Source organism: Syngnathus scovelli, chromosome 3 (assembly GCF_024217435.2).
Source record: "Syngnathus scovelli strain Florida chromosome 3, RoL_Ssco_1.2, whole genome shotgun sequence".
In the NCBI taxonomy this organism is placed as follows: domain Eukaryota; kingdom Metazoa; phylum Chordata; class Actinopteri; order Syngnathiformes; family Syngnathidae; genus Syngnathus; species Syngnathus scovelli.
In genome coordinates, this window is record NC_090849.1 from 16847739 (window position 1) to 16860219 (window position 12481).

At 42.9% G+C, this 12481-nt stretch overlaps 1 protein-coding gene across 1 annotated transcript; it reads left to right on the forward strand.

Moving 5' to 3' along the window:
- Nucleotides 1-68: 68 nt before the first annotated feature.
- On the forward strand, nt 69-12417 carry pole (polymerase (DNA directed), epsilon). Its single transcript, XM_049763462.1, has 48 exons — nt 69-305; nt 374-509; nt 631-711; nt 802-846; nt 917-1009; nt 1109-1263; nt 1470-1614; nt 1704-1784; nt 1866-1973; nt 2046-2156; nt 2244-2329; nt 2427-2546; nt 2769-2901; nt 2975-3088; nt 3162-3374; nt 3502-3609; nt 3703-3831; nt 3914-4016; nt 4089-4235; nt 4310-4455; nt 4594-4742; nt 4847-4939; nt 5023-5325; nt 5460-5655; nt 5730-5944; nt 6045-6147; nt 6228-6308; nt 6496-6618; nt 6814-7023; nt 7138-7350; nt 7438-7581; nt 7658-7798; nt 7886-8039; nt 8118-8224; nt 8366-8542; nt 8631-8854; nt 9048-9268; nt 9439-9643; nt 9707-9880; nt 10004-10129; nt 10208-10340; nt 10421-10622; nt 10832-10960; nt 11044-11237; nt 11318-11518; nt 11598-11723; nt 11944-12033; nt 12113-12417. Exons 1-48 carry the CDS (start codon nt 241-243, stop codon nt 12233-12235), a joined length of 6876 nt encoding a protein of 2291 aa, XP_049619419.1. The 5' UTR covers nt 69-240; the 3' UTR covers nt 12236-12417.
- Nucleotides 12418-12481: the final 64 nt, after the last annotated feature.

Genomic DNA, 12481 nt, shown 5'->3' on the forward strand with positions numbered 1-12481 from the left:
CAGAAGTGTCAATCTTTTCAATAAACGATCTTTGTGAGAATGATTCGCGGCGCTGATCTCGCGGGAAGTGCGAGAACGCGCCAAACTAAGAAAACACAAGGATTGTCACTGTCAGTGAAACAACGACACAGGTTTGAAATAACTCCAAAATATTACCAGATGCAGAATCTGTCGCCGACATAACACCATATCGCAGCCGGTAACTACTTTTGTTGGCCTGCGGTCTGCCCACTTCACAAAATGGTGTTTCAAAATAGTGGGAGATTCAAATCGGACCAGGGTAAAAGTGGAGATCAGGAGAACCAGTAAGTAGTTCCGCATTGAGTCTGCATAAATTACACGTACATGATGGCGAGCAATGTATTTCAACCAGGGATGATGGCTCCTCAATGTCGGCCCTCAAGAGGCTGGAGCGCAGCCAGTTCACGGATGAGATGGACAGTCGCTTCGGCTTCGATCGGATGAAAGAACCTGGAGAGAAAACTGGATGGTTGATCAACATGCACCCAGTAAGTTAACACTCACTCACTCACTCACTCACTCACTCACTCACTCACTCACTCACTCACTCAACGTGTTTGCCTCTTCTGTCATTAAAAAACCTAAATGTGTACGTCCTTGTATATCTAGGCTGAGATCCTGGATGAAGACAAAAGGTTGATCAGTGTTGTGAACTATTATTTTATCCAGGAGGATGGAAGCAGGTTTAAGGTGTGTTGGGCAAAACTCAAATTCAAACAAAATGCTAGATCATTCTGATTATGTATGATCCATTAAACGCAATATGTCTTCTGTTCATAGGTTGCGCTCCCTTTCAAGCCTTATTTTTATATTGCTACAAAAAAGGTAAACCTGACCATCAAAGTTGCACCCAAATGTATAAGTGCTCATAATATTTGCACTATTTTTTTTCTAGAGCTGTGAAAGAGAAGTTATCTTATATTTGTCAAGAAAGTTCCAAGGCAGAGTGTCCAAGCTTGAAATAATCTCAAAAGAGGATCTGGACCTGGTAATTACATTTTTTGTGTGTGTTTACAGCTGGAATAATGACTGCTTGACCATTGCTCTTGCAAATAACTTTTAAACATTTTTCTCTTTTGTAACTCAGCCCAACCACCTGGTAGGACTGAAGAGAGGCTACATTAAGCTGTCCTTCAATACTGTGGATGACCTCATCAAGGTCAAGCGGGAGATTTCCCCAGCGGTACGCAAAAACCGAGAAAGAGAACAGTCTAATGATGTCTACACGTCAATGTTATCAAGGTATGTTTTGTTCAATGAAAACATAAACAGTTTTCATTAGTGTGTTTTTGTTTACATGTAATTACTTGGTTGCCATTTTTGATATGCTATGTAGTTCAGGACTGCAACAGCAAACGATGTCGCTCATCCTCTTGGTTTTTATTTTTTTGGGTGACGGGGGAGTGGATGAGGTAGCCTAATGGGTTCGCTGTTTTCTGTGTTTACAGTGCACTATCAGGTGGGAATGTGACTTCAGCAGAGGAAGATGGGATGTCCAAGAATATTTCGGACCAATTAGACAACATTGTGGACATGAGGGAGTATGACGTGCCCTACCACGTGCGCGTGTCCATTGACCTAAAGATCCACGTGGTGAATGCAACCGACAGCTATTGACTGAAATAAATCAAAGAGCTTATATCTGTTCTAATTTTTTTTGTTTTATTATTATTATTTCTCAGGCTCACTGGTACAATGTTCGATACAGAGGCAGTACTTACCCACCCGAGATTGTTCGCAGAGACGATCTTGTCGAACGACCCGTATGGCAATCTTCTTGTTGAAGTTCTGTCTCTTGTTTTTTTTTTTGCATTGACGTCCCATTATTCACTTCTTACTTTTAGGACCCTGTCGTTTTGGCTTTTGATATAGAGACCACCAAACTTCCACTAAAATTCCCAGATGCAGAGACTGATCAAATCATGATGATCTCATATATGATTGATGGGCAGGTGGGTTTTATATGCCGCTTCTTTTTGAACCGTCTAATTGTAACTTTTTTTTGTTTTGTTTTCTCCTTTTAGGGCTTTCTAATCACAAACAGAGAGATTGTCTCTGAAAACATTGAAGACTTTGAGTTCACACCCAAACCTGAATATGAAGGTCCCTTCACTGTTTTTAATGAGAATGATGAGGTACATGTCATTAGAAATTAAGCTCCTACTTTTAAAAAAGAAATAAACAATAATGCCATATTGTAATAATATTATTTATGCCTTTAGATGGCACTCATTCAGAGGTTCTTTGATCACGTTCAAGAGACCAAACCTAACATCTTTGTCACCTATAACGGAGACTTCTTTGATTGGTGAGCTTCTTTTTTTTTTTTTTAAGTTCCTGCATTTAGTCATATCACACAAATGTTGTCATCATTTTTACTTTTTGACTTGACTGTAATTCTCTAGGCCTTTTGTGGAGACACGAGCTTCCGTGCACGGACTGAACATGCACAGGGAGATCGGCTTCCAGAAAGACAGCCAGGGAGAGTACAAATCCACTCAGGCCATCCACATGGACAGTTTTAGGTGTGACACTAATGTATCAGACACCTGTTTCAAAAAGTACTATTAAAAAAAACAATAAAAAAAAAAAAACATCAGACAACATAAAAGCAATACGGAAAGTATGACAATAAGATAAATATTGTGTAACTTGTGATATTCCGAATCTTGTTTGACATTATTAGTTTGTGTATCTGACATATAATATGAGGATTGATTTAATTGTATTTTCCTCTTGTGCTTTAGGTGGGTTAAGAGAGATAGCTACCTGCCAGTGGGAAGCCATAATCTGAAGGCCGCAGCAAAGGCTAAACTGGGCTATGACCCTGTGGAGCTGGACCCGGAGGAGATGTGCCGCATGGCAACGGAGGAACCACAAGTAAGACATCTATTTGTTTTTAATTCTTAGTACTAAAATCTGTTTCATTCTGTTATTTACTTCTTTTTGCCAGACTTTAGCCACCTACTCCGTGTCAGATGCTGTGGCCACATATTACCTTTATATGAAGTATGTTCATCCCTTCATCTTTGCTCTGTGCACTATCATCCCCATGGAGCCCGATGAGGTTTGTTTACTTGGCAATAATATACTTCAATGTAGGATTGTGCCACGTGACATGTGTGTTCTTCTCCACGCAGGTGTTGCGTAAAGGCTCTGGCACTCTATGCGAAGCTCTGCTCATGGTGCAGGCCTTCCACGCCAACATTGTCTTCCCCAACAAACAGGAGCAAGTCTTCAACAAGCTGACAGACGACGGCCACGTCTTGGATTCTGAGACTTACGTGGGGGGCCACGTGGAAGCGTTGGAATCTGGAGTGTTTCGAAGTGACATTCCCTGCCGTTTCAAAATGGTACTTTATTTGCTTTTATCGTATCAGTATATTTCCTAACCATTGAGCCAAGGCACATACTGTGTTTGTAATAGAAAAATGTCTTACGGTGCTATCTGATTTTGAATGGTGATTGGTTTGTTGACAGAATCCAGCTGCGTTTGACTTTTTATGCCAGCGAGTTGAGCAAACAATACGTCATGCCATTGAAGAAGAGGAAAAAATCCCCCTTGAGCAAGTCACCAACTTTAATGAAGTATGTAGAACATATATTTGGTTTTCTTTCTTTCTGTGTCAACACCTATTCTACTTTTGTCATATGAAATAAAGGACACTTGTCTTTTAATAGGTCTGTGAAGATATCAAAAAGAAGCTGACTTCCTTGAAAGAGGTTCCAAACAGGATAGAGTGTCCCCTCATATACCATCTTGACGTTGGAGCTATGTACCCCAACATTATCCTCACCAACCGTCTACAGGTTAAACAAAAAGGGCAATTTAGATTATAAGAGATAAAGACATTAAAATGATATTCTTGTCATTTCTATTATTCCCCTCTAGCCTTCCGCTATGGTAGACGCAGCCACTTGTGCTGCCTGCGACTTCAATAAACCAGGCGCCACTTGTCAAAGGAGGATGGCTTGGCACTGGAGAGGGGAAATCAGTAAGTTGGTGTCACACGCTTGGTTTTTAAGGTATCCACGGGTTTGTCAGATCCTCATCCCCTTTTGCGTAGTGCCCGCCAGCCGTAGTGAGTTCCACCGTATCCAGCAGCAACTCGAGTCTGAGAAGTTCCCTCCGTTCTTCCCGAACGGTCCACCTCGGGCCTTTCACACACTCAACAGGGAAGAACAAGCTAAGCATGAGAAAAAACGTCTTGCAGGTGTCGTATTTGTTTTAAAACTTTTTTTTTTTCCGTGTCTAAGGCAGTTCTGACTAATGTTGTCTTTGTGTCAGACTATTGCAAGAAGGCTTATAAGAAGATACACGTCACCAAGCTGGAGGAGCGAGTCACTACCATCTGTCAGAGAGAAAACTCCTTCTATGTGGACACTGTTCGAGCTTTTCGAGATCGGCGATATGAGTTTAAAGGTCTACACAAGGTACCTTGCTTTGTAACACAGAAGAGAAAATGGGTCATGTCCTCCTCTCAGGAGGTTTCAGGGCTGATTGGTCAATCTATATTTCCATCAACTCTTCGTGGTAACACAAAACTGCTTTATTGTAATGCATTTTTTAAGGTGTGGAAGAAGAAACTGTCCGCAGCTCAAGACAGTGGAGATGCTGCCGAGGCCAAGCGCTGTAAGAACATGGAGATCCTGTATGACTCTCTTCAGCTGGCTCACAAGTGTATCCTGAACTCGTTTTACGGCTATGTCATGAGAAAAGGGTACGAGTTAAACTCTGTTTTTTTCCGGACTAAATCCTGTTTCCTAAACGGCCTCTGGAAGAAAAAAAAACGGTCTTGCTAAACTGCTGCACTGTGTCCACTAGGGCTCGTTGGTACTCGATGGAGATGGCTGGCATTGTGTGCTACACTGGTGCCAATATCATCACTCGGGCAAGAGAGCTCATCGAACAAATAGGGTGCGTAACGTATGGCGACGATAATAATTGATGCAGATTTCCTCTGGCATAATCTGTTTTTTGTCAACTTTCCCGTGACTCAGGAGGCCACTTGAATTGGATACTGATGGTATCTGGTGTGTCCTTCCAAATACTTTCCCGGAGAACTTTGTTGTGAAGACTAGTAATGAGAAGAAGCCCAAGGTGACCATCTCTTACCCTGGTGCCATGCTGAATATCCTGGTTAAGGAAGGCTTTACCAACGAGCAATATCACGAGCTGGTAGACCCCGCGTCGCTCACGTATAATATCAGGGCGGAGAACAGCATCTTCTTCGAAGTGGACGGGCCGTATCTTGCCATGATTCTGCCTGCCTCTAAAGAAGAAGGCAAGAAGTTAAAGAAAAGGTAAGGCCAAATATCACATTTCATGCCAATAGTTGCCGCTTCTCCAATAAAATTCATGTCACTATTAATAAACACAGTTGTAGAAGAAAAGCTCCATTACATGCATTAATATTTCTGTTGGCCTTTGACCTTAGATACGCCGTATTCAATGAGGACGGCTCTCTGGCTGAGCTGAAGGGTTTTGAAGTGAAGAGAAGAGGAGAGCTGCAGCTCATCAAGATCTTCCAGTCTTCCGTGTTTGAAGCTTTCCTCAAAGGTACCACCTTGGAGGAGGTCTACGCCTCTGTAGCCAAAGTGGCTGACTACTGGCTAGATGTGTTGTACAGCAAGGTAAAGGCAGTTGTTTAAAATGGTCACACTCTTAACATGACAGGAATTATTTCACAATTTCTGTGATCTTCCAGGCTGCCAACATGCCGGATGCTGAGTTGTTTGACTTGATATCCGAAAATCGCTCCATGTCTAAAAAATTGGAGGATTACGGAGAGCAAAAGTCCACTTCCATTAGCACAGCCAAGAGACTGGCAGAGTTCCTGGGAGACCAAATGGTGAAAGATGCTGGTCTTAGCTGTCGTTACGTCATCTCACGAAAGCCAGAAGGAGCTCCTGTGACGGAGAGGTGGGGAAACGGCACATGTTGCTCCTCAGTTTTAAAATTGTGATCACAGGCTGGCAGAAAGTAACTTGAAGCAAGTTTTCATTTATGTCTTCTCTTTCAGAGCTATCCCTTTGGCTATCTTCCAAGCTGAGTCGAGCGTGACCAAACATTTTCTGCGCAAATGGCTGAAGATGCCCAGCCTGCATGACTTTGACATCCGCTCAGTAAGGAAATAACGAAAGTCATGGATTCTTTTTTTATGTCCTCGTTTTGCATCAGATTGCCTTTCCTGTTCTCATCATAGATTCTTGATTGGAGTTACTACATTGAAAGGCTAGGGAGCGCAATCCAGAAAATTATCACCATCCCTGCAGCTCTCCAACAGGTAATGAGAAAATGCTCGTGATGCTTGGGTTAGTTATTGGTCATTTGGGTAATCTAGTAGATAAACAGTCAGAGAGCTAGTCTTTTGAAAATATGTTTATCGTGATAGTACTATTCAATTGGAGAAAACTGCATCATACTAGAATATCTAATACTTTCAATTACAATATACTTGTTGCGATGTTCAGGTGAAGAATCCAGTTCCCCGAGTCCGACATCCCGACTGGCTTCACAAGAAGCTTCTTGAGAAAAACGATATCTACAAACAAAAGAAAATCAGCGAGCTGTTCACCAGTGAGGGCAAGAGACAGGTAGGTAACGATTATTCGACTCATGATTCATCATCAAGGAAATGTAATTTGCTGCCTGTTGAATAGGAATATTTCATTCCCAAGAAAATCAGTGCTTTGACATAATATTGTAATTAAACTTAAAACACATCAAGAAGTGTATTGTCTTGTTTCAAGGCCCTCTTCAAACCGCTCATAGCTGATGTTTTTCTTCAGGTGGCTCCTATGCGCCACGACGGCCATCAAGTTCCCGATATGGAGGACTTTGGGACGCCAGCTAAGCCGCTGCAGCCGGCCATCCTCATCAGCACCAAAAGGAAGAGAACTTCTCAGGGGGAGGACAGCCAGGTGGAGTCTCAGGATCTTGAGCTTACCCAGTCGTGGAGAGAGGTTTTGGGACCGCCACCACCAATGGGCAAGACAAAAGTAGGCAACCGTTTGCATATTACGTTTGACTAATTCTATGTCCTCATGTGGAATTTTTAATTGTTTGTCCACCAAGTGTCACATTACACAGCTGTATATTTTATTTTTTCAAAGGAGGAGCGTCTTGTGTGGTTGCGTTACCATAAGAAAAAGTGGGAGCTGCAAATGAAGCAGAGGAAGGAAAGAAAAAAAAAGCGAAGACTGCTGGATGGTGAAGCCCAACCTGTTGGCGGAGGATTGATCAGGGATGGCCACACCACAGGTCTGGGAAGTTTCCTCCGTAAAACAGCTCGTAGCATCCTGGATATGCCTTGGCAAGTCGTGCAGGTGAGCACCACCTTCATTTTTTTTTATATGCAATCATCCATGGAAGGAGTGAAATGGTGATTGGAGTAATGTATCTGATACTTGCAGATTGCAGAAACGAGCCACCCTGGACTTTACAAGTTATGGGCTGTGATTGGAAATGACCTCCATTGCATGAAGCTCAACATTCCTCGCATCTTCTATGTCAACCAAAAAGTCCCGAAACAGGAGGAGGGACCAACATACAAAAAGGTAAGCAGATGACCAAGATGCTTTCTTATGCCAGTTGTATTTTTTTTCTAAGCAGCATGTTTGTGTGTTGCATCAGGTGAATCGCTTGCTCCCTCGCTCCAACATAGTCTACTACCTGTATGAGTATTGTGTGCCCGAGGACATGTACCAGGAGCACATTAACGAGATCAACGCTGACCTCTCGGCCCCAGACATTGAAGGGGTTTATGAAACACAGGTATCATGCAAACGCCACTGCCAATTTATACCGCAATAATTAACAGTGATAATATACAACCGTGAATTTTGATCATACATCTTTCAGGTGCCGCTACTTTTTCGTGCGCTGGTGCAGCTCGGATGTGTGTGTATGGTCAGTAAGCGTGTTGGGAGGGATCTGGCCGGCAGGGAGGCAGACACTTTTGATCTGGAGAATCTGGATATGAAGTCTCTGGCTCAGTTCAGCTACTTGGAGCCAGGTATGAACGTATTTGTGTGATTTACCCATTGTCGTCTAACAGTCTGTTAATGTTCGGGCATGTTTGTTCCTCTTTCAGGGAGTGTTCGCCACATGTACCTTTACCATCACAGTCAGGGTCACAAGGCCTTGTTTGGCCTTTTCATCCCTTCTCAACGCAAAGCCAACATCTTTATTCTGGACACTGTAAGAACAGTACATTGCTGTATTGTTTTGCTGCCTATTTTTTTGTATTTGGGGGGGGGGCTCAGTTATACGCACTGTTAAAGTACTGTGAAGTTCATACATGACCGATTGAATTCCTTCTTTCCTCTCTCTCCTATGCAGGTGCGAAGCAACCAGATGCCAAACCTCAGTAACGTCTACACTGCTGAACGCACTGCCCTGTTGGAAAAAACAACAGAGGACCTTCTGCCTCCAGAAAAACACAATTTTGAGGTTCGGGCTGAAAATGATGTGAAGGCCATCCACCGTGCACTGCAGCGTATACTTCTGAGCTACAAAGTAAGAAAAAAAATGATTTTTTTTATTTTATTTTTTATTATGGCTTATGTTAGGATTCTTCTAATGTGCTTCTGTCCGTTACGTTTAGGAGGAGCGCCGGGGTCCGACCCTCATCGCAGTTCAATCTAACTGGGAGTTGCGACGACTGACTACGGGGATGCCAGTTTTGGACGAATTCCCGGTTGTGCCGGTGCATGTTATTGATGAAATCAGTTACAATGTGCTGGACTGGCAGCGACATGGGGCTCGGCGCATGATCCGCCACTACCTGAATCTGGACAGCTACCTATCGCAGGCTTTTGACATGGCTCGGTAGGTAGCGTGTGCACTTCAAATGCGTGTTATTAATTATTAGCACTGGATTTTAAAAATGAGTTCCATATGAGAAATTATGATGGATGACCTTACTTTGAGTTATGCTAAATGATCAATGTTGTTTTTAAGCGGATTTCACGTGAAAATGATAAAAACTGAAAATCTGCCCGTTATCTCTTTTGTATTTCAGGTACTACCACTTACCTGTAGGAAACCTGCCCCAGGATGTGTCAATATTCGGTTCTGACTTGTTCCTTGCTAGACATCTGCGGAAACACAATCACCTGCTATGGCTCTCTCCCACAGCAAGGCCAGATTTGGGGGGCAAAGAGGCGGATGACAGCCGCCTTGTTATGGAAAGTGATGATCGGTGCTCTGTTGAGATTAATGCCCAAGGGTGCTACTCCACAGGTACCTCGACACTTGCTTAAACCGAACTCTAGAAAATAATTAATATAATTGGAGTCTCCCAGCATGATTTGCCATGAACTCAACAAAGCAAATACGAGATCCTAATGAAAGACAAAATGTACCTTATTGTGAGGAATGAATGTTATGTTCCAAATGTTTCCATCTTGCAGTGTGTGTGGAGCTGGACCTGCAGAGCTTGGCTGTGAACACCATCCTCCAGTCGCAGCATGTCAATGACATGGAGGGAGGAGCCAGTCTGGGTGTTAGTTTTGATGTGATCCAACAGGCGTCTTTGGAGGACATGATGTCAGGAAACCAAGGAGCTAACTCACTAGCTAGCTACGACGAGACCGCCCTCTGCTCCAACACCTTCAGGTACATCCTGAAAACACACTCGAATTTTATTTTTTTCCAATGTTTTTTGTTACGCATAAACAGGATCTTGAAGAGCATGGTGGTGGGATGGGTCCGAGAGATCACACAGTACCACAACGTGTATGCGGACAACCAGGTGATGCACTTCTACCGCTGGCTGCACTCTCCCAGCTCGCTGCTCTATGACCCCGCGCTGCACCGCACTTTGCACAACATGATGAAGAAGGTCTTCCTGCAGTGAGTGATGCACAGCCTTTATTGCTTGCGTGTATTGTTTTGTTTAAGCGATGCTTTTGGACTCGTGGCGGGAGAATTCATTGGCTGGCCTCGACATTGTAATTCCTGTTGTGGTGCTGACAGGTTGATTGCGGAGTTCAAGCGTCTTGGCTCCACTGTGGTGTACGGAAACTTCAACAGGATCATCTTGTGCACTAAAAAACGGAGGATAGATGATGCCATTGGTTATGTGGAATACATCACAAATAGGTTTGATATTTGTCATCTAACTTATTAATACTAATCAAGGTTTCATTGTATTCATCATGTCAAATGTGTCTCTTGTAGCATACATTCCAAGGAAATCTTCCACTCTTTGTCCATCTCCTTTTCTCGATGTTGGGAATTTTTACTGTGGATGGATCCGGCTAACAATGGTGGTGTGAAAGGCAAACTTCCGTCCAGCATCTTGTGCGGCGAGGTAGTTGAAACGGACAGTAGTTCATTATTCATGTCTACCAAATAGGCGACTTATTGCTGCTTTGGGCTGGTGCTTTCTAGGAAGGAGTCAAAGCAAAGACAAACACAGAGGGAAATGAAGATGGTAGTGAAGATGAAGAGGAGGATGAAGTGAATGCTCAACAAGATGAGGAAGATGCAGCGACGGATGAAGTGGAGGACTTGATTGAGAGCAACTGGAATATCATGCAGTATCTTCCGCAAAGTGCTTCCTGCCAGAACTACTTCCTCATGATTGTGTCATGTGAGTCCTTTTTTTGAAAGTACAGTCTGTTTATTCTGGTTCTGTCTAGTATTTTCTAAAGACTTGCATATTTGCCATTTTGGGCCAATGTCATGTCTAATATAAAAATATTGCTTTGGTACCATCTAGTGATGTTTTGTTGCCAAGCAACCAGTCATTATATTTGTAAATGCATTACACCACTTTTCAGCCATTGACTTTCTACTCAGCTTACATTGTAGCAGTTTACCAAAGCATGAAAGAAGAACTGAAACGCAACATACCTGGTGCAACGCCAGTCAAGAGGCGAGGCAGCCAGATTTCCCAGCAGGCCATGGGGGATTTGAGTGCTCTTCCTGGTACAATGCTCTTTTGTAGAACTGAATAACAATGCCACATATTATGGTGACCTTATGATGCATATTTTAAATCTTTCCTTTAGGAATGATCACTTTCTCCCAGGAGTATGTGTCCACCGAGCTGACGCAGAATATTTTTACTATTACACAAAAAATCCAAAAAAAAGTGACCGGTACCAGAAATTTCACCCAGCCCTCGGAAATGTTCCCGGTCTTGCCAGGCTCACACTTGCCACTTAACAACCCAGCTCTGGAGTTTGTCAAATATGTCTGTCAGGTAAATATGAAGAAAAAGAAATGTGTCTTCAATGTTAAATCAGCTGATTGATTTTTCGACACCTTTTGTTGTTTCTTCAGGTCCTCTCACTAGATGGCAACATTGTGAACCAGGTAAACAAGCTAAAGAGGGACCTTCTGCGCCTTGTGGATGTGGGGGAATTTTCAGAAGAAGCCAATTTCCGCGACCCCTGCAACTCGTACATATTGCCCGAAGTTATATGCCACAACTGCAATTTCTGTCGTGACCTCGACCTCTGCAAAGACCCGTCCGTGGCACAAGTAAGCCAGCAGAAGCTTCCTTCGTAGTCCTACTTCTTAATTGCATCGACTGATTTTTTTTTTTTCTTTCTTCATTCAGGATGGCGCCGTCTTACCACAGTGGTTTTGCTCAAACTGCCAAGCCCAGTATGAGACCGAGTCTATTGAGATGGCTTTGGTGGAAGCCCTGCAGAAGAAATTGATGAGCTACACTTTGCAGGACTTGGTGAGTTAAAAAAAAAGCTGCAAAGGCAAAACTACTGAAATGTACTGACAGCAAAAGGAATTTGCTTCAAATGGATAGAAACTGTAGAGGTCAATGTTCCATCATGAGGACAATAAATGATGTGATTAACTTCATTTAAACAGCTTGCCAGCAATTGTGTGTACATGTTTCAAGAAATAATCCGCCTGTTGTCAAACATTGATCTTTCTGTGATGTTTAGGTTTGTCCTAAATGCAAAGGAGTGAAAGAAGCAAACATGCCCCTCTACTGCAAGTGTGCCGGAGACTTTGAACTTACTTTCTCAGCTAAGGTACGTGTTCCGTTATCGTCTTCTAATATGTGTCTTTATTTGTTTCTTTTTTATTTACGTGTTCTCTTTCCCTCCAAAGACCTTCTCAGAGCAGGTCGCAGTCTTTCGGAACATTGCTTCCCACTACAACATGAGCTTCCTGAAGGAGACCATTGACTGGTTGATGATGATGACGCCTCAGATGAACCAGAGTGATCCTTAAAAGCACAGCTGAGGTTTGCAACTGTCTGTTGCATTAGAACAAATCACTCGTCATTGTTGGTGAGTGTTGCTTGAGTGGGTGTGTGCGTGCGTGTGTTTGTGAGCTGTAGATATGATTGAACTCTCTGTGGTGGGAGTTTTGAAATATTGTATGCATGTCAATAAATAATTTTTACTTTGTAATGCTGTAGTGAGGTGTTTTTAAACGTATGATTACATCCTCTGTTGTCATCGTCTCTTGGGACAA

Bases quoted from the DNA above. Each gene is read 5' to 3' on its own strand.
- pole (XM_049763462.1), top strand. From the start codon at position 241: ATGGTGTTTCAAAATAGTGGGAGATTCAAATCGGACCAGGGTAAAAGT. The intron at 4,017-4,088 runs GTAAGTTGGTGT...CCTTTTGCGTAG, and splicing joins GCACTGGAGAGGGGAAATCA to TGCCCGCCAGCCGTAGTGAG. The intron at 9,881-10,003 runs GTGAGTGATGCA...TGGTGCTGACAG, and splicing joins ATGAAGAAGGTCTTCCTGCA to GTTGATTGCGGAGTTCAAGC.